The sequence below is a fragment of the Humulus lupulus genome, chromosome 5 (genome assembly GCF_963169125.1).
Source record: "Humulus lupulus chromosome 5, drHumLupu1.1, whole genome shotgun sequence".
Taxonomy (NCBI): domain Eukaryota; kingdom Viridiplantae; phylum Streptophyta; class Magnoliopsida; order Rosales; family Cannabaceae; genus Humulus; species Humulus lupulus.
The window spans coordinates 243,393,483-243,416,543 of record NC_084797.1 but is presented as its reverse complement, the minus strand read 5'-3'; the positions used below and the strand labels follow the sequence as shown (position 1 = coordinate 243,416,543).

General features: G+C 27.0%; 2 protein-coding genes across 2 annotated transcripts; both read right to left on the bottom strand.

The window, feature by feature from the left end:
- Positions 1-8,707: 8,707 nt before the first annotated feature.
- On the bottom strand, positions 8,708-11,830 carry LOC133834124 (uncharacterized). Its single transcript, XM_062263625.1, has 4 exons — positions 10,077-11,830; positions 9,571-9,614; positions 9,120-9,182; positions 8,708-9,025 (listed from the first exon to the last, which is right to left on the bottom strand). The coding sequence occupies exons 1-4, from the start codon at positions 10,350-10,352 to the stop codon at positions 8,824-8,826; spliced, it is 585 nt and encodes a 194-aa protein (XP_062119609.1). The 5' UTR covers positions 10,353-11,830; the 3' UTR covers positions 8,708-8,823.
- Positions 11,831-13,734: 1,904 nt separating this feature from the next.
- Positions 13,735-17,779, bottom strand: LOC133778693 (methionine gamma-lyase). The gene is made up of 2 exons (XM_062218699.1): positions 16,947-17,779; positions 13,735-14,423 (listed from the first exon to the last, which is right to left on the bottom strand). Exons 1-2 carry the CDS (start codon positions 17,725-17,727, stop codon positions 13,852-13,854), a joined length of 1,353 nt encoding a protein of 450 aa, XP_062074683.1. The 5' UTR covers positions 17,728-17,779; the 3' UTR covers positions 13,735-13,851.
- Positions 17,780-23,061: the final 5,282 nt, after the last annotated feature.

Here is a 23,061-nt window from a genome sequence, read left to right as displayed (position 1 = left end):
TTTTTTTATAAGCGTGTATAGTTAGTTAGAGCATTCTGCAAATTTTCAAAAAATTTCAAATTTACAGTGCTGAAAACTAGGTTTAAACATGTTGCTTTCTACGCGTATAAAAAAAATTAGTCATGAGTGTAACAACTTGGTTTTTATAGTACCCCACCAAATTTGATGGGACACTGTAGCTCATCACCAAAATGGGGGAAGATTTGTCGTTCGGTTGGAATGACTTATGATGTGAAATTAGCACTATTTTGACCTTTAAATTAGTCATGCGTGTAACAACCTGGTTTTTATAGCACCCCACCAAATTTGATGGGACACTGTAGCTCATCACCAAAATGGGGGAAGATTTTTCGTTCGGTTGGAATGACTTATGATGTGAAATTAGCACTATTTTCGCCTTTTGCAGTCGGGTTGGACTTGGCCTAAGGCATTACTTTTGTCGATGAGCGTTCTCCTTACTATTTAAAACATGTTAATCTTCAACCTGATACAATCTACCAGAAAAAATTCTTGTAGTGATTATCAACTTTCCTAAGTTTAATTTCGATCTCAAATGCTGACAGCACATCACCAGTACAATTTTAGGGCATGGAGTAGAAGAATATCACCATCATCATCTTGGGAGGATAGGAGGACAACAACCACTAGTGACTTAGAGGACCAGCAACACCACCAAAGATTGAAAGAACAAATTATACAAATGTACAACTAGGAGTTTTAGAACTCTCCACCTTAGGTTACCAATCCCAATGAAAGGTAATTAGGCCTCATCTTAGTTGAAAGTCCTACTTTTTTTTCTTATATTTTTATCTCATAAATGTTAATTTTTTTTACATATTACTAAAAAAACATATTAATTAAAAATATCAATTAAATTTTTATCATAACTAATTAATTATTCAAACAAATGATTTTGTTTAGAAACTATTACTTTGTTTCATTAGTTTCCCTTTATATTGAATAACTATTTACATATAAAAATAAATAAATAAAAAATAAAATCCCTAGTGCCTTGTAATAATATAAAATATATATATATATATAGATTATTGCATCTTGGTTTATTACCATAAAGAAAGAAAACATCCATTTCATATCATAATCGTTTGTATGTGTAATAATTTTGTGACGTGTAAATTACACGCAAGTATGTACAGGTCACACTGCTGCCTCAATTATTTTGATGTTAAAGTCTTTTAACTTTTAGTGTCATTTTATTTTCTACATTTAAAAATATATAATATTTATTTAGAAATTCTTATGGTAATGGCTTTAAAAAGAGTTCTGCTGGTAGGTTTTTTTTTGTGTTATCGAATTGTGAATAGTTTTCGGTATGATTTTCTTATGACTGTGTATATTATAGTTATTTAGAGTATCCTGCAATTTTTTAGAAAATTTCAAATAATTTAAAGTGCCGAAAATCATTTTAAAAACAGGTTGTTGCACGCGTGACTAATTTTTTTATGCGCGTGGAAACAACATATTTGAACTTAGTTTTCGACACTATAAATTATTCGGAATTATCTGAATATACACGGTCATAAAAAAAAATTGCATCAAAAACTATTCACGGGTCAAAATACAAAAGAAGTCGGCTCTTTTCAAAGCATTCTCGAGTCTTTTTATATTATTGAAACCTTTCATTTTGAAGAATCTTTCTCTTGCCAAAATCAAAGAAAAACGTACGCGAATAACCTAAATATAAATTTAACAAAATAACTTATTATTTTTCCCTTGATAATTGGAAGAAAAAGTGGGAATTAATAAAATTATGTAATAGTAGTTTATGCTAGTTAAGCCTCTCTTGTACAATTAAATTATTATAGGTTTTAATATCAACCATTAGGAATCCAATTTATGAGAAAGGTTTTGGCTTGTTTAGCATTATTTTTTGTTTTTTTATTTCAAAGTAGAAGTGAGAGAAAGTAATAGAAAAAAACTAACAAAAAACACTATTTTTAAAAAATATAGAAAATAATTTTTTTTGTTATTCTAAAAAAATGTTGTTTTATTTTTAAATATTATTCTCTGAAAATGATGGCAAACATTCTTCTTAAAGATAAAAAAAAAAAAATTTGTAATATTATTACCAAATATACTCTTTATTTTATTATTATTTTGAACTTTTTATTTATTCTTGAAGACAAATGATTAGAGAGAGGAACACACAAAAAAGTTTGAAATTTAGTCAAAAGTTTGATTTTATTTTATTTTTTGTTCGTTTTCCTCTTGAAAAAGTTTGGATTTTGTCCTTTTTTTTCTTTGTAATTTCTCATCGTTAGGACCTCGGCAAAACCAACATTCCAAATACATTGAAGGTTTCGAAAGATATTTTCAGAAAAATGACAATATTATATTGAATTTACCAATTAAAAAGAAAACTATTAAGTGTATATATTTAGGGCCACTCGTTTAGTATATATGATCATATTTCCATTACGAATTTTATAATATTTTCAAAAATGGTGTCACGAGTGATCGAAGGATAGCTAGTTTGATTTTAATGTCACCATAAATAGGAGCTTCCATCAATGAGAAGAATATTTAAATATGTGTAAGAGAATATTATAACAATGGAGGAAAGCTCGAGATTACAACTTTAAGCACAAAATTTACGAAGTAATTTATCGAGAACAAAATGAGTAGATTATTACAACTCTAAACAAAATCAATGCATATAAATATGACAATAAATGACAAGATTTGTAGAAGAAGAAACAATACAATACAACACATGACACGATTATACAAATAAACACAATAGAGAAAAAGATGAATGAAGAAAAAACAAACGTTTTACTCACACTACCAAAATAAATAGTGGTGTAGATTGTTGGAGAATCACTAGCTAGTTAGGATTCTGTTTCAATTCTGTTACTATAATTAGTGTATATACTTTAGGCTATTAATTATTCTGTTACGACAACTTTACCCGATTGGCTTTCTCTATTGTTTATATACTTTGTACAGTAAGGTTATTCAGCTCAATTCATTTTCTCAGTTTACACTTTCATAATATGGTATCAGAACCAATCTGATCATTTTTCTCTCTACATCATTTTTTTTCCTTCTTCGGGTCCGATCGTCTTCTTTGGCCATGGCATCTCAAACTGCTACTTCTGATCCTGCTGCCTTTTCCCCTTTTACATTTTCTCACAAGATTTCTGTCAAATTTGACACCCACAATTTTCAACCTTTGTCCAAATTTTTGCATACTCTATGCAGTAAGGGATCTCAAAGTTTAGAGAATAACTCTCTGGAATTATCAAGTCTTATTCTTTTTCAGCCAAGTGCTAAAATTGATGAAAAACTCGTATTCACAAGTGACCAAATGATCTCTATTAATAGAGTTTTGAGACACCATTTGAATTTCAAATTCCACCAACTCCCTTAGTTGTTACCAATGTTTAATTAGATATTTATGAAATTAAAATGAAGATTTGGGAGTTACTTTAACTATTCAAAACATTCAATTTGATCAAAGAGCAAAATGAGATTTGATTGTCAACACCCCAGGCTGCGGCCGTGTGCTTCTGTCTCCTAGGCTGCGACCTAGATGCTGTTGTAACCTCTCAATTTTGCATCTTTTCTCAAAACGCTTCAATACTTTTCCCACATGATTTTGTAACATTCACACACCTAATAAAAGTTAAAAACATATCTTCAACAGTCATATCACATTATTGCTTTATAAAATTCAATATTCGAAATGTGTAACTCTCAATCTACACATTATTAAGTGATTTTTTTTAAGTTAAATATTTTCGTATATATTTATATATCGTTTTCTGCATTTGATTCTACAAATTCCCACCTGATTGTAAGTTTATTTATATCAGTGACAAAGATAAATTTGATATATAAATATAAATATATATTTATATTTATATAAAAGAGTTACATTTTTTGGATTTGATTTTAAAGTTAAAATTAATGGAGGAGCCAATCTCTAATTAATATGAGGATGTTTTTTTTAAAAAAAAAAAAAAAGAGGTACTTAATTGACACCAAATTTTCATGTTCAAAATTAAGTAGATTATGTGACATAATAAATTGATTGTAATTAATGGCGAAGAGAATAATAATTGTCTCACTCACTCAAATTTATTATTTTTCAAATGGACAAATATTTTGAATGGAATGTTCAAAGGGAACTAAATAATTCATTATTGAACGTCTCATTCGTAATGATTAGTCCTATAAATACTTGTTATCATATGCTATATATAAAAATATATATAGACAAATATTATTTTGTTGGTTGGAACAAGCTATGGCACACTAATAATGTACATAAATTACCAGACATACAAACAAAAATATTATTACTAATTAATAATAATTGAATAAATGTAACTAATGGTGCAATGATCTCATTTTCATTTTCTTGTGTTATTATTATTACTCTCACGGCATTATTTTTTGTCGAGTGGTTAATATTTTTATTATATATCTCATCAACATAATTTTTTTTCTATATAACAAGATTGTCAAAAATTGATCATTATGTAAATATTGTCAAAAATGGATCATTACACAAGAGTATATATATAATTTTGTAAAAAAATGGATCTCCCTCCATTGTGACGAAAGCCAGTTGCAAGAATTATTTTATTTTTTATTAAAAAAAGTTGGGAGAGAAAATTGGAAGAGAGTAATCAAATAAGAATATTATCTTTATAACAATAATATATCTCCTCTATATAATAAGTGTGTAGATAACATAAATTATTGATTTTAATGGTTTTTTATTTTTTTAATGTTAAGTTTAACGAAATATTTTTATATTTAACGGAATATTCTTATATTTAACATTAGTTTGTAAATATTACTTAAACTTAAATAAAACAAATTATAATATAATATTTAAAAATAATAAATAATTAAACAAATTATAATTTGATATTTTTGAGATATTTTACAATGATAATTATTTAAAATTAATAAATAATTAAATAAATTAAAATATGATATTTATGACATATTTTACAACGATAATTATTTAAAATTAACAAATAATTAAAAAAATTAAAATAAGATGTTTTTTTATATATTTTACAATGCTAATTATTTAAAAATACTAAAATCATAGTTTTTATAACTTAAATAAAATTTAATTAAACTTAAATTCACTTATTATAATAATATCATATTAAACATATAATATAATCTATTGTCAATTAGCAACAAATTCTTTTTTTTAAAAGATTATTTAATTAAAATAGGATATTTATTTGAAATTTATATGACATTAATATAAATTTAATAAAAATAATTATAAATTTTATAAATAAAACTACAGAAACGTGTATTGCAAGTTACTTGTATCTAGTATATATATAAACCAAAAACAAGTTGATGCTATTCAAATTAGAGATTAAAAATAATTTTTTTAGAAACAAAAAAAAAAACAAAAATCAGAAATATAAACTAAATTGAGATTGATAAAGAATGAAAGAACCATAGATGAATTGACAACTCAACATTAGGGATCTAATTAAAATCCACAAACAAAATTCACTCGAATTATTATTTTTATCATGATATCAAACACAAATTTGTTATTTAATAGTAAATTTGCAATGAAAACTTCATTGAAAAAATAAATATAATAGTAAATTTCTATTGAAAACGAATAATATAGTTTAAAAACAAAAGACGCTCTTGAGTTAAATTTTAAAAAAATTGTTATAGTATTTTTATTTGAATTTATATATTTTTGGATTATATGTTTTGTTTCATGTTTAGACTATGTATAAACTTATAAGAAAAGAGTGTCGAACCTCTTCACAATGATAGAAAGACGAGAAGCCGCTACCACCACCAACTCGGAGGACTATATTTATCCACCATTTTGGTGAGTCAAAATAGGCCAAACAATTATGTTCTATGCATTAGTCACTAAGACCAAATAGTTCTGTCTACACCAAACATAGTATAATTTTAAAATTATCAAATACAATTCATTTTTAGTCCAATCTTATCAAATAATCCAATTCAATCTTATCCAAGAGATTCATAGCCCTAAAAAAAGTATAATAATAATAATAATGATGATGATAATGGACCTAGACCCATCAATAAGATTTGGTTCTTCCTTGTGACTTTTCAAATCAGTTTGATTTGGACTTGACATAAATGGATTGAAGCCCAATAAGCCCGGACCAAGTAACATTTTTTTTTGGTTTTTTTATTTTGTTTAGTCAATTAAACTGAAAATTTCAGTTTATAATGAAAGTGAGACTCTAATTTGATACCTAAGAGAAGTTGTTTACACATACAAATAATTTTGAGATCAAATCTCTATTTTCTCTCTTTAACAAATGAAATAATAAAAAAATTATAAGGCGGCGTTTGGTTGAAGAGAATAAGAAAAATAATAAGAATGAGAGTAAATAAAAATTAGTATTATTAAAAAAATTAATTTTTGTAAATATATATTGCATTGAAATGATATTTCATTCCATTTTTAAATAAATAGTCATTACACCAAAATAGTGAAAAAACCATTAAATACTCTAAAATACAACCAAACAAAGAAATAGAATGAAAATTGAATTATTTCTTCAACTATCCCTAACCAAACATCACCTTAATTTCTCACCTATTAAAGAAATTGCCCTCCATTTAATTATTCACACTTTGTTTGGACCTTGGATTTTAATAAGGAAAAACTTAATGAGGGAAAATTTTAATAAGGATAATATTTTTCACAAATTTAATGCAAGATTTATTTTAATATTTTATTGTTTTGTATGTATTTATAATTTTTGTAAATTTTAAAAAATTATACTACCTTTAAGTTTTAAATTTTCTAAAAATAAATTGTGATTTATTAATTCAATCCAAAGATAAGAAAATGAAATCTTATAAAGAAAAACAATACAATCCTTCCTTATTCTTATCCACTTCTGTCAATTTTGGGATTGTGGTATTGTTTTGGTTGTGTTGGAAGTTGATATGATCATGATGAAGTTTGAGGATAATTTTAAAATAAGATTTGATGGGCAATTCTCCAATTTTGTTGGTCAAGTTGGGCTTCTCTTTAGGAGTTTATTCTTATATATTATTTATTTATTGTTTAATGTTGACTATTGTTAACAATAACATCAAATTTAAAAAATAAAAATATTCTCCACCGAAGTCTAAATCCAATTGAAAATGGGCAATTTTCACTTATATACAACAAAAGTAAAGAAATTACCGTAATAATACCAATAAAACTAATTACAAAAATATATACAATCTAGACTATTTTAATATAAATAATTATGAAAATGCAATCCTTAAAATTCAGACACTTTCCTTATATGTATTAGTTTCAAAATTTGTAACTTCCCATAAATAAAATACAAACAATAAAATCGTAATATTAAATATAAATGATATGATATGAATAAATATACACAAATAATATCATACAATTAATATCTGATTTACACAAACAAAAAATGAAATATGTAATCACTATTATCACGTGTCATTTTCAAAAAAATTTGACATATATCTTCAACGTAATCTCTTTATTATAAGAGGAAACAAAATAAATGCAACCTAGACATAAAAAAACACAAAACAAATCTGTAAAATCAGTTATAAATGAAGATATTTATTAATTAATATTTGATATGAATAAATATACAAATTTAATATCATACAAATAATGACGGATTTACACAACAAACAATTGGAAAAACATAATCACTATTATTAGGCGCCATTTAAAATTTTTTTAGACATATATCTTCACAAATCTGCATTTGTTCACAATTTCAAGAGAAAACAAAAGAAAAAATGTTGGTTGAAAGAAAAATAAATATGTTTATAATTTCATATAGGAATTAGGGGTATTGATCTAAAGCACACTTCTTATACAAAAGATGCAATATCTACTTTTGAAGCTGCTATGGTTAAGAATGAAAAGTTTCAGTAATAATAGGAACAGTCCGCATATAGATATAATTATCAATTTCACCAGTTCAAAAAAATAAACTAATACGTTTATTTTGTAAGGAGTGGACATGAACAAATAATTATGTTATGATCCATTGTTAGGAATAATACGAATAACTTAAAAAATGATATAAACAAAACACAAAAATAAATAAACTATGATGAGGAAGGAAAAAAACAATGCTATTGTAAATCTAAACATAAAAATATAACACTTAAAAGGACTCTTTGAATAAATAATTAACACTCACATTAACTTTTATAAAACTATAACCTAATAGTGTTATGTTTTTTTAATTATTAAATTAGATCTGTTTTTTTTTTTTTAAATATTGTGTGAAATTAAAACACATCTGTGTAACTCAGAACCTTTTGTTTATTTTCTATGACATGGTGAAAAAAAATGAACACGTGGAAATAAACAAAAAAAGAGTGAATTGCTCTCACAAATAAATTAATAAAAAAAGAGGTTTAAAGTAAACGCAAAGAAATAACGATTAGTATTATGAAATATTGATTAAAAAAATGCGATTTATTTATATTATCCAGTATTACAATAACATTTGTTAATATAAAAATGATTTATATTTGTAAATGAATAAAGGATAAACTAAACAAAAAAATATATATAAATGATATTCGATTTTAATAACATTTGATAATAAATAAGTTATTTTCATTTGTACATGAATAAAAAATAAACAGATAAAAGACAAATAAAATAAACACGAATTAAAATTAAACAAAACATGCTAAATTTAATACCATTGAAACTTGAATAAAATTAATGTGCTCAAAATAAAATACTAAAGGAAACTGACAAAACAGAACTCTACCATAACATTATAAATGAAGTACAAACTTAAAATTCTAAGCAACAACGATCCTATTATTTCTTCCGACATTTTCCGAATCAGAACCACAATTTTTTTCAATTTTGTGAGCACCATGATTATACAACTTCACGGCGATCTTGTTCCGGAATGCTTGAACAGGTAATGGATTGGGCAACTTTTCAATACACCCATGCAAAAAGAATTCAGCATACTTGATAACAAAAATGCCACAATCACTGAAATAAACATACGAAAAAACAATAATAGATAAAATGATTAGACATGGGTAAAGTAAAATACAAAAGTATAAAAAAATTTATTAAAAATTACCATTCTCCTTGCTTCGGAAGTTTTGGAACAACGAATGTATCAAATTGATCACCATCCTTCTTCCTAATAAAATATGATGTGTTTTTGTTCACATCAATCCTGTTTTGGTAAAACCTCATATTGGCTAACAATAATGGCAACAAAATAACAAAAGGCTCAAGAGATTTCTTCAATCTCCTATAAGTTTTTCCCACTAGCGAATTGAACAATTTCAATTTCCGTTGATGAATGTCAAATACCAAGAGATACCAATGATCAACTATATCCATATGCACAGGAATCAATACAAAATTGACAAGCAACCATGGAGTGAACTACTTGAGATTGATATTCAAAAGACTGAATATCAATAAAATGCTCAACACAAGACTTTCTAAAAATTTCCTTCTGCGCATTAGTCAATGTCTCATTAATAATCTTTATTACATTATAATGAGATGTGTAGACTAACCTCCCACCCGGTCTATTATCGGGTCTGAAAAAAAATTCCCAATCCTGTAAAAAATTATACAAATTAACATAAAGGAAAAAACAACATTTCAGCAACAAAAAAAAATAAAAATAAATATATTATGATGTAAAACAGGTTGATATGAACAAAATTTTAACACACAAAAAATAAATCTAAATCAAAAACCTAAAATAAAAAAATAAACAAAATTTTTATAATATGAAAAAATAAACAAGCGCAAACAAATGAGAAAAATAAACAAGTGCAAACAAATAAAAAAATAAACAAAAGTATAAAAATTCCAAAAACAAATGAAACAACAAACAATTGCATAAAACTAATAAATAAAAACTATCTGTTAGAAATACAACAAAATAATACCTACATTAAAACACTATAACTTTCTATTATGATAAAAATCTTAACTAAAAGAAAACAAATATTTACTTGTTCAAGAACCCAGAAAAATATACAGAAAAAAAAGCTACAAAAAAAAAAAAACAAACCTTTATCAATGGGGATTCGGGGATTGGGTCGGAGTCAGAAATAGAGTCTTGAACAAGGACAGCTTCATCAACAATTTTCAACTTCTTGTTAGTTCTCGGTTTAACAGAGGGGGGTGATCTAGTTTTCATCTTTTTAAGAGTTGCATGCATCTTCACACTCGGTGGGGAATCTCTGTCATCATCGGACTCGTCGGTTTCAAAGTCATCATCGATCGGACCATCATTCTCCGGCGACTCAATGGATAGATTGTCTCCGGCACTCCGAGTTGATACCATGGCAATGGATGATGAAAAATAAAAAATGGGTTTGGGAGTAAGGGTTCACGATAAGGAAAGGAAATAGAAGGAAATATGGGGTTTTATTTTTGAAATGGGAAAATAAGTATTTTCTGGGTATAGGAAAGGGGTATGGTGCAAAATGACCCTTAATGCTGTGTGAAAGTAAGTAAATGTCCATGTTTTTAATTTTGTAGTAAAATAGCCTAATCATCAATTTAATATCACATATTACCAAATACACCCTCAAACAAATTACTATTTTATTCTAAATATTTTAATATTATGGTATATGTATATTAGTTTTGTTTAATTAGTTTTTATTTTAAAGTTATTTTGATTTTTTTTCGTTTTTTATGGGATGTTGAATGATATACTATACCACAAAATATATATACTGAGTTGAAAAATAATATACTATCAAAACTTACAAAATTATTACTAAAAAATGTATATACTATGCTAACAAAGTTATATACTACCATTAAAATGTATATACCATGATACAAAATTATATACTACCACTATGTATAATAAAATAGAAATTAAATATCACAAAAAAAAAAAATTATATACCATACCACAAAAAACATATACACTAATTGGAAAATAATATACCAACAACCTATAAAAAAATTAAAAAATCAATATAACTTTAAAATAAAAACTAATTAAACAAAACTAATAGACATATACCACTATATTAAAGTCATACAGTCCTAAATAAATAAAAAATGGCAATTTAGGTAATCAACAATGTAAAATGGTCATTTATCTACAATTTTAAAAATGAAGACATTAGCTTCTTGATAGCTTTATTTTGGGTCATTTCCTATAATTTCTGGCAGAAGGAGAAAACTGGGTTTGGGGGTAAATGATCACGGTAAGGAAGATAAAGATAAGGAATTTTGGGGGTTTTGATTTTGAAATGGGAAAAAGGCTTTATTGGGGAAACAAAATGGCAAAGACTTTTTAAAAGTTGTTCAGAAATTTTATTGAATGAAAACAAAAAGGCAATCAAGTATTAAAAGGAAAATAATAAATATATAAACTTATATCACGGAAAGTAATAACTAATACAAAATCATTAAAAGAAAAAATATATACAATCATAGTAATTAAAATAAAAAATCGGTTAGGATATGTATATAAATATGAAAATATGTTGGAATGTATTAATATAGTAAATAAAAAAGATATTGTAATGAATTGTGTAAATATCCCATTGAAAATCCCAATTCTCCCATTAAAATCTAAAACCTAAAAATATTTTCAAAACTACACACAAGCTAGATAGGGCCTTTTTCTTTGGATTAATTACATAAAACACTGTATGTTTAAAAAAAGTTTGAAATATACGGTGAATATAAATAATTACATATATACGGTGCTTTCAAAAAAAATATACGGAGATTAGTAAAAGGAAATAAAACAAGAATACAATTCATTAATGTATCAATTTGGTCTCTAATAGGTAATGAATAACTTTTTTTTATGTCAGAAGAAGTGTGATGAAATTTTATTTTGTTGTTTACTCATAAAAAAAGAAAGATCATTAATTGATGTAATTTAATTATGTTGATGTGATATAATAATATTCAATCATTTTCTTTTCAATTTTTGTATTTTTATTTATTTAAAATGAATGTATTATTAATATTAAATAAATATTTATGCTTGCATAAATTATAATATTTTTAATAAATATAATCTATTTCTATACTAGTAGTTATATATTTTTTTTAATATTTGTTACTTATATTATGTAATCAAACATTTTTGTATATATTAGTTACAAAATAAAATAGTATCTTTTAATAAGAAACTTAGTTTTATAAATTTTTTTACAAACATGTACTAAATTCACAAGTTAATTTTATAAATTTTTGTAACAATCATGTTAAATAAATTTTATAAATATTTATGTAAATGTTAGTTACAAAATTAAACTTTTTAGTTGTGAAATTAGTTTCGTTAATTGTTGTTATAAAATGTAAAATTTGTTTAAAAAAATATTGTATTTCACCACTATATATATTCATTAAAGTGTTTTATAAATAATGAATATCTTAAATTTATATTTTTAAGTTGTATAACATAAATATGAAGGTTCCTATAATTATTTGGTACAATATTGTAACAATATGGAAAAAATATAATATTTTTATGTATATTTTGGTTATGATTTCTTAACTATAAAATATTTTCGTAAATGTTAGTTACAAAAATATATTTCTTAGTTATAAAACTAGATTTGTAAACTATTGTTACAAAAATAAAAAATTTAGTTACAAATTTGTTTGTAAGTTTTATCTACAAAAAAACAAAAAAAAATCTACAATTCTATAACGGATTTTGTAAATACTATTTACAAACACGTAACAGATATTTACAAGTTTGTAACAGATATTTACTAGTTTGTAAACGTTGTTCACAAAAAATTGTATTTTACAGCTTTTATTTATGATTTTGCCACTCCGTATTTACAATTTTGCCATTCCGTGTTTTTATCCAAAAATTCCGTATTTTTGTAATGCACCGTATTTTTCAGATTTTTTTTAACTTTTAGTGCATTTTTGTAAATTTCCCTTTTTCTTTTTCCAAAAAAATGGTATTATTAAAAGAAATAAGGATTTGGTTAGTTTTGAAAAATATAAAAACTATAAATATAATTAATGGTTGTATTTTTAAACTTAAAAATAGAAATATTATTTTTACTTTTGTTTCTTTATTTTTAAAAAATAAAAATATGTTTGGTATTACTTTTGTTTTTTGTTTTAAAAAACAAAAAATAATAAATGTATTTGATAACTTTTATTTTTATTATTTGTTTAACAATATAAAATAAGCTGTTAATTTGAAGAAAAAAAAAAAAAAAGTCGAAAACGGTTTAAAAAAAATTTGAAAATGAAAAAATTCTATTTTCAAAATTTAATAAATTTTAATTAAAATTTAAAAAAATAATAAATAAAAATAGAATTACCAAACACGTTTTATGTTTAATTATCAAATTTTTAATTAATTAAATAAAAAACTATTTTTGTAAGTATTACCAAACAACACCATAATTAATGTAAACTAAATTTGATTTGAAAACCCATATTTCTAAGAGAATTAAAAAAAAAAATTTGTTTCTTCCATTCGGTCAATTTTTTTTCAATCTTCAATGGCCACAAAATTTGCTAAACAAAAATTTTCAAACACAATATTGAATAAAATTGAATTTCAATACTGTTTGGGAGAAAGACAATAGTCATATAATATGATTTAAAAAAAAAAAGAAAATGGAGAAAATGAATTTGTTTTTGTAAAGAAAATAGATTAGTCAACCCTTTGACCATTGACTTTGGACATTCATTCTTTCTTGGTTTCCAAACAAGAGTTGGGACAAAGACTGTTATTGATAATAAGAGTTCGAACGAATTAAACAACTCATAATCAAACACAGACAAATCACACAAACGATCATCACAAATAATCACATTCATTATTTTTTTTTTCATTTGAACAAACCAGAATCCTGAAATCTAGAAATGGCATTCTCAAACTGGCTCCATTTTTGGTCCAAAGTCCCAACGTACCCAACTGACATTCTGATCAGCCCAGGTGAGATTCCGGCGAGGGCTTTCTCCTCACTGTTGAGCTCACTGCTGGTGCTGCTACCGGAGCAGGACATTAGGGTTTCGTAGTAGCCCAAACTCACAGCCATGTAGCCAAACTGGGAATGGTTCTGCAACACGTCCATTAGATCATTGGCTCTCTCCTCCGTCACCATGTCCAGACACAGAAGACCACCGTAGCCATAGTCCTTGTTGGCCATGGACTTGAGGAGCTCGTGGTGAGGGTGGTCTTCTAGGCCTGGGTAGATCACTTTCAGCCCCATTTTCTTCATTCTTGTGGCGAATTCCAAGGCCCTTTTGCAGTGTTCTTTCATTCTCAGGCTCAGGTGGGGGATTCGCTCTGAGAGTTCGAAGGCAACCTTGGCATTCATTGTTGGGCCTAGAAGCATTAGACTTCCTTGGTGAAGGTCCATCATCGAGTTTACCAACTTTTCTGGCCCACACACAGCTCCTGGTTCATGTTTGGGCCCAATACAACAAAATTAGGGATTTTTTTTTCATAAATATGGCTTTTTAGCTATTAATATGAAAAAAAAATATGGTAATTAAACTTTTTTTAGTTTGTAGGGACAAATTTAATAAAAAAAAATCAGATTATGGGAAAAAAAATGGCATAATAATGATTTTTTACAAAAATATGGCATAATAATGATTTTTTTAAAAACTTTATTAAGAAACCCATACAAAATGTAATTTTCACAAAAAATTAATACTTTTGGTATTTTTGTAAAAAATTGTAACCCTTTTGGCTGGGGATCGTAGCCACATGCCGACCTGCCTATAGCGTATATTTCAACAAGAATAAAGCATTTTGTAATAATTATATATAAAATTATAGGAAAATTCTCTTATAGGAGCTTCACTTTAAGCCCTACCTATTCTCGACCTTTGAACAGTCTTTAGCACGAATTTTTTTTATGACCGTATATATTGTAGCTATTTAGAGCATCAACATGATTTTTAAAAAATATTTTTATGATTTTTAGTTAACAAAAAACTAAGTTCAAATATGTTGTTGTACGCGTAACTAATTTTTTTTATGTACGTAGAAAACACGTTAGAACCTAGTTTTTAGTACTGTAAAATTTTCTGAAAATTTACAAGATGCTCTAAACAACTAGAATTTACACGGTCATAAAAAATCGCGCCACGAATCGAGAATAGTGAAACGGCCCGCCGATAGGAGAATTGTCCTAAAATTATATTTTTCTAAAATTTGAGAGTCATTAGTCACAGACCTGGCCTACTTATGTCATTTCGACAAAAACAGACCTAACTAGATGAGTAAGTAAAATCATACAACATATTTATATCATTTTAATATGTTTGTGAAAATCTAGTGGATGTAATAAAGTTCACAAAAGTATTTATAATTATATAGTTTAGAGAGATGGTGATGATAATGACAACAACAACAACATCATCATTGAAAAAGGGTTGAGTTTTATTTTTTTATTTTTGATTGAATTAGCATTATTATCTTCTAATCTCTTTTGCCATATCTTTTGTTTTGTTTGATTAAAAGTAGATTAAACTTATAAATAGAAAATAAAGAAAAAACCTCTCTAGTCTCCACAGTATCTAAAATAGTACTTTGAAGAAAGATAAGAAAGACAGAAACACCACGAGTCACGAGAAAGAAAAAACACAATAACTCATCACACGTGCTTTTCAGTTCACAAAAAAAAAAAAAACAGAGTACACGTGTCATGTATATCCGAATGAGGTCAAATATCCAACTGTTGAGGACTTAATGAGATTTAACACGTGTGCGGTTACAATTATTTACTATTGCAATTATTTTATATTTAAATTTTTTATTTTATTTTTTAAAAAAACACCTCAACCTAAAATTAGACCAATATAGATGAATTATGTGAACATTTTTTTTTCTGAAAAAAATGTATTAAATTTCCATTTGAAGAATAAAGTGTTACACTTTTTGTTTCATTATTATACTTAAAAATTTAGGTAGGTTACTATTGCAATATGTTTTACGTGGCTTTCTATTGGACACATATTTTAATTAATTAATTAATTTTTATAAATAAATTTAGATGTGTTGCTTTTTCTTTATGGAAAAGCTGAATATTCTGTGATCTAGTTAACTGAAATTTTAATTTATATGGTACAGCTTTAAAATTCTTTATAATATGTTTTTTTTTTGCCAAGTGAAATTTTCGAGAGGTTATAATGTTATACACATATATTTTATTTTAATATATATACAATAATATTATTTAAATCCTAATTTCAACATTTATGTAGAATTTTCTGAAAATAAATTTGTGACAAATCTCATTAAAAATAGAGATAAAAATACTAACAATATGTATAACTACCCAAAATAAAATTAATGTTTCCATTTTTTGTTATATAGAGAAATTTTAACATAATTTTTTATTAACAACTTTTTGAACCAAAATTACACACTAATATATTTATTGTTTTGATATTTATATACTCGCTATTTAAATTTAAATTTTTAAATTTATGTAGAATTTCCTAAAAATAAATATATGAGAAATCTCATTAAAAATAGAGTAAAAATACTAAAATTATGTATAACTATCCAAAAAATATATGTTTCCATTTTTGTTATATAGTGAAATTTTAACCTAATTTTTTATTAACAAATTTTTGAACACTAATATAAACATGGTTTTTGTAGGTGGCACATTTTATATATATATATATATGAGATATAACAATTTCATTTTTAAGTTTTATTGGTTCAACTTTCAATTATATTTAAATTTAATTTTCAGTAATATAAATTATTTAAAATTTTCTAAAAATTTATAAAATATTCTAAATAACTACAATATACTTAATTTTATAAATAAATTACGCTGAAAATTATTAACAAATCAAAAACGGTGAAGAGTCACACCAACGAACGAATCAAACAAAATTATCATATATATATATATATATTTATATAAAAGAGTAATTATGAGTATTGTATTTTTACCTGCAATAATGTCGGCCCCACCACTGATGAACTTAGAAATGCTATGAACGACAACATCGGCTCCGAGCCGAGCCGGCGACAGAACCATCGGCGAGAAAGTATTATCGACGACCACCGTCACACCCTTCGCGTGTGCCACACGACTGAGCTCGGGGATGTTAGCGACGGCGAGAGTGGGGTTCGAAACGCTCTCGAAGTAAAGCACTTTGGTCTTGCCCTCCACGATCGCCTCCCTCACGCTGTCCACGTCACTCACGTCGACAAACGTGGTGGTTATGTTACACACTCGGGGAAGGAAGTGGGTCAGGAGGGCGTGGGTCCCACCGTACAGTGTCCTCGAAGCGACGACGTTTTGGCCGCTACTGACTAGCTGCATCAGAACCGAGGATATGGCGGCCATGCCACTGGAGGTGCAGTACGCGGCTTCGGTGCCCTCCATCGCCGCCATCTGCCGTCCGAGATTGAGCACCGTCGGATTGAAGTGGCGGCTGTAGATGAAGAAGTCTCTGTCCGCCCCCAATTCTCCGGCGAACATCCGCCGCATCGTCTCCGGCTCCATCACCGTGAACGTCGCCGAAGCCTCGATCGACATGTTCACCCCGCCGTGCTCGCCGAACTCGTGGCGCGCACCGGCTAGTGCCGCCGCTGGGTCTTGGTCCCACGTCGTCGGGAGCAGCATTGATTTCTTGTTGGCCACGGTTCCGCTCCCGTAGTCGCTTCCGTCTCCGCCGTCGTGTGCGGCGGAGCGCCTCTTGGTTGGGATGATTCGTGTTTCGGCCATTGCGAGTAAGGATTGAGATTGAGATTAAGAGAGTGTTAGAATGTTGTGTGCATGGAATGGAAGTTTGGGGTGGCTATATATAGAGAATGGGATTGAATTTTAGGTACCTATTTTTGTGGGACAGGTACACTGAATGTGCCCGTGATTTTATTTTTAATGACTTTTATTTATTTTTATAAAAAAAAATTTAAAAAAAAAGAGTTAGAATTTGATTAGTACTTGTATGTGAATAATAAAATTATATAAATAAATTATAGGTATTTTGGTAAAATGATTTACTTTTTAAAAGTTATTTTATATTTTAATTTAGTTTTAATAATTATTTGTAAAATCTTTTCTCATAATTTAGATAGTTAGTCGAAAATTTAGATAAATAATCGAAAAATTCAAACAATCAATCTGGTCAAAAAATTTAGACGACTAGTTAAATTTTAGACGAATGTCATTTTGTAAAAAATTATCAAAGACATACATAAAACGTACGTAAGATATATCAAAAGTTTGTTAATTTGTCCAAATAAAAGCCAAAAAAGATACATCATATACCTAGGTATATATAATTAAACACTTTATTATATATATATATCGCTTCATTAACTTCAGTGAACAATTAATAATACAGAATATATGATATATATTTGTCAATGTATTATATTATATATATATATATGTTTAGAGACATTAATTTTGCTGATTAATTCCATAAAATATATGCCAACAATTAACACCCTTATTTTCACTAAAACAAAATATTATTTTCACTAATTTTTCATAAATTAATTAGTAATTGTACAAATGGAAAATAGATTTTTTATTTTTAAAATGTTATTTTACAAAAGAGTAAAAAGAGTATTGTGATGTTGGACACTCTTTTGATGTCATTATTGAAATTTAATATGAACTTGATATATTTTAATTTTGGATTTGATATAAAATTACATTAATAATAATATTTTTGTCAAGAGTGTTGTTATACTCAACACCAATTTAATGTGATTTTTATAATTTAATATCAGTCTTATATCTTTTATTTTTAATCATTTTTATAAATTAAATGAGATCCAAAAAAATAAGCCGATTTAGAAAATCATTTTGCACAAATTATTAAAAGAGACTATTGTAACATGTGTGTATTTTGAGTTTTTAGTTTTTAATATTTAATTTTTTAGGTGGTATGATATTATATATTTTTTCAATAAAGTTTTTGAAAAAAAAAACATTAATTAATAAAGAATATGTGATTAAGATTCAGAGGGAGAAATGAATGACCAAATTGAGGAAAAGAACAAAAGATATAACATAAGGAATCTTTTATGTATTTGCTTTTTTCTAATTATTATTTTGTTTAATTTTTTTGTGGCAAATTATTATTTTATTTTTGGTTATTGGAATCTTATATATTGAAGGATTATGGTCCGTTAATAAATTATATTATCTTTTAGACTCTTTTTATAATTTTTGAATTTAAGAATATATTTGTTCAAACATATGAATAAAAAACTAAAATGATAATGATTATAGAAGTAAAATTAGTAATGATTTCCACCAGAATTTATAAAATTAAATATAAATATTATGGAATGTGTGGATGGATATGCAATGCAAATATACCACGTCTGCTTTTTTTTTTTTTCTTTTTTTTTTATCCATATAGTTGGAACTTCTACCAATAATTTAATTTTGAAAAATAAATATCTATTGTTGTGGTAATTAATTAGAGAATGGATCTTATCTTTTTTTTTTTAAAAAATAATAATTTAGTCTAATTAATATTAATGGAGATTGACAAGACATAAGCAACAAAAAAGTGGGTGTAGAATAGGATTTGTTAATTTAATTTAAAGTATATTTGTTAATCTATTCATCCTTATCTTGCTAGTTATGATGAGCAAATACCTAATAAACTTATTTTTATATAATTTTAAAATATAGAAATATATTTGATCCCAAATAAATAAACATGTACTAATTATTAGGGAAATTAAATACATATATAAATAAAATACTTTGGTTTAAATTCATTATATTATTATGATTAATTTTGTAGTGCTCATTGGAAATTGATTTTGATTGATTGATTGATTAAAACTCAAAGTAACTAGCTTATAATGACTACCCTAATTTCCTTTTCATCTTTCTCGGAAACCAAACAACACTTTCCATTTGTTCGTGATTTTTAATAGACATTTTTTGATATCTGGTTTGAAAAATCTCTAGAAATTTCTGTCTTTTATGGATTGTCTACATTAATATGGTTGTGACACAATAGTTTTTTCTTTAACCAAAATAGAATAGTCACAATAATATATTATTAATATTGCAAATAATAAGTTATTTAAAAAATATTCTAATTAAAATTCCAGTTGTAAAAAGTAGAGTTATTTGATTGCAAATTATCAAAGTTTGTTTTTTTGTGTGGGGCTGCGTAGATGTATAAAATGAACGATATTTTGGAGTTTTTCATTTTTGCAATATATAGAAGAAATAAAAAAATCTAAGTCTATATAAGTCTACATGAGTAATGTGTATAATCTCATCTAAATAAATCTATATACATGTTTCCTATTCTAAATATAATATATATGCATAGAAGATATTTTTCATACGGAAGTTTGTAAATACAATAACAAAACTATTAAAGTACTTACGATATGCTAGGAATGTAAACGGGGCTGGGCGGGGTGGGATCGGGGATGGCTCCCCCGTCCCCACCCCGTCTCGGAGTCGGGGCCCCATCAGGTACCCATTTAATAAAAATATTTAATTTTTTTCTTTATAAAATTGATAAAATAAATTTAAAATAATTAATACTTTTTAATATAAAATAATTATAAAACAATAAATTATACCATTACTAAATATATATTTTTTATATAAATTATTATATTATATATTTTTAATAATATTTATATTAAAAATATAAATTGCAATGTAAACGGGGCGGGTTCGGGACGGGGTCATGTCCCTTGCCCCCACCACATTAGGAGTGGGTCCCCACGAGGACCCTACCCGCGGGTTAAATTGACATCCTTACGAGAAGCATAGCGGAACAATGACTACACCCTTTGGATTCCCTAATATTTTGTCATTGTTGAATGCTAGGAATTGCAATAAATCCAAACCGCGCGCTTTGAAACAAGATCATAATCTTCTAAGTCTTTCTCTAAAACAACTTAGTATTTGTATGGGCAAGTCTCAACACGTGAGAAGAAAATTCCTAGAAAAAAAACTAAGAGGGAGTGGACGACTATGTATAGAATATTAGTAGTGAATTCTTATCTTGTCAAATTTATATGGTGGTTCGATGCATAGATATTAGTAATGACTTAGCATCGAGCACTATCGAGCACCATCGAGCTAAGTCATTTTTTCATGAAAATCTTGATCTTGAAGGCCCCAGGGAATGGTTGCTCGATAGTGCTCGATGCTAGCTCGATGGGGCCTTCAAGATCAAGATTTTCATGAAAAAATGATTTAGCTCGATGGTGGTTCGATGGTAGCTCGATAATGGCTCGATAATGCTCGATGGTGCTCGATGTAATTCTTGCAAGAGATATAATTTTTCACTTAGGTGTCCGTTTGGGGTGATTTTTTTTTTGTATTTTTTCAAGATATACACATTTAACATACTCATATGCACATTTGAGAAGTTTAAAACTTAAAAATATACCAAAAGATGTCTTAAACATGAGGTATGTTTGCACTTTTGTATTTTTTACAAGTGTTACACTTCACAAATGTGCATATTAACATGTCAAACGCGTAGATCTTGAAAAAATACCAAAAAAAAAAAAAATCACCCCAAACGGACACCCAAGTGAAAAATTATGTCTCTTGAAAGAATTGCATCGAGCACCATCGAGCCACTATCGAGCTACCATCGAACCACCATCGAGCTAAGTCATTTTTTCATGAAAAATCATGATTTTGAAGGTTCCATCGAGCACCATCAAACGACCATCAAGCAAGGTCGATTTTCTACAGATTTCAGAGTTTCAGATCTGAAAAAAATCGCCAAAAAAACCCAAAAATCATGTCCAAATTTGTTCGAAATATAATATTTAGTGCGGTGGTGGTGTTGGTGGTGGTGTGAGGTGAGAGAGAGAGAGAGAGAGGGAAGAGAGAAGAGAGAAGAGAGAAATGAGGAGGAAATGGTAAGGGCATTTTGGGTAAAGTACAAAAAAGTAGCATTATTTTGAAAATTTTAATATGCCTAGTATTTTTTTGTAATTATAGCATTTATCAAGCATACAAAGTGAAATTTCCCTTATGACAGACGGGGAAGATATTCTTTACAATAAGTATTTATATCTCTATGAAACATTATTTCTGCACGATTGTTATAACAGACATCCCACTAATTTTTTAGAAATTCTAAATAATTTACAGTGTCAAAATCAGAGTTCATACAGTCAGTTGCATACGTGCCTAATTTATTTTATACGCATGGAAATATACTATTTGAACTTTGATTTCAGCATTGTAAATTATCCTGAATTTCCCGAAAATTGGCGGGATGCTTATTATAACTTGCAAGTATGCAGTCATACAAAAAAATAAAATTGGCTTATAATTTCTCTAAGTACCAAAAATAGAAAACACTCTTATGGTAGGGGCAAAAATAATATCCCTACCTAAGAAACTCTCTATATTTATATATATATGGAATTTCTCATATAGGGGCTTCACTTTAAGCTCAACCAGTGGGACTCTTCAGTGTTCTCAACTCGTGAACAGTTTTGGGTGCGATTTTTTTTATGACCGTGTATATTGTAGTTGTTTAGAGCATCCTGCAAATTTTCAGAAAATTCCAAATAGTTTACAGTACAAAAAACTAGGTTTAAACATATTTTCCACGTACATAAAAAAAATTAGTCACGCGTGCAACATGTTTAAACCTAGTTTTCGGTACTATAAACTGTTCAAAATTTTCTGAAAATCGTGTCGATGCTCTAAATAACTACAATATACACGGTTATAAAAAAAAATCGCATCAAAAATTGTACAAATGTCAAGAATACTGAGAATCCCACCGAAATGGCTTAAAGCGAAGCCCTATACAAAAATTGTGCTATATATATGTGTGATTGGATTTAGTAGGCCTTCAAAATTACTTATAGATCTAAGATTTACAACCAAGAAACTAAAAGAGAATAATATGATTCATCATCAACTTAGCTTAGGTTGCATTTTAGTATTGTTGAAATGAAATGGATTAATGTCAATACTTTGTGAAACATGAAAAGTAACATTATTTTGTTTCTGGCAGCTTTAGCATGTTATCCATGGACTTTTGAACCTATAATTATTCGTTAATACTTGGTGAAAGTGTGC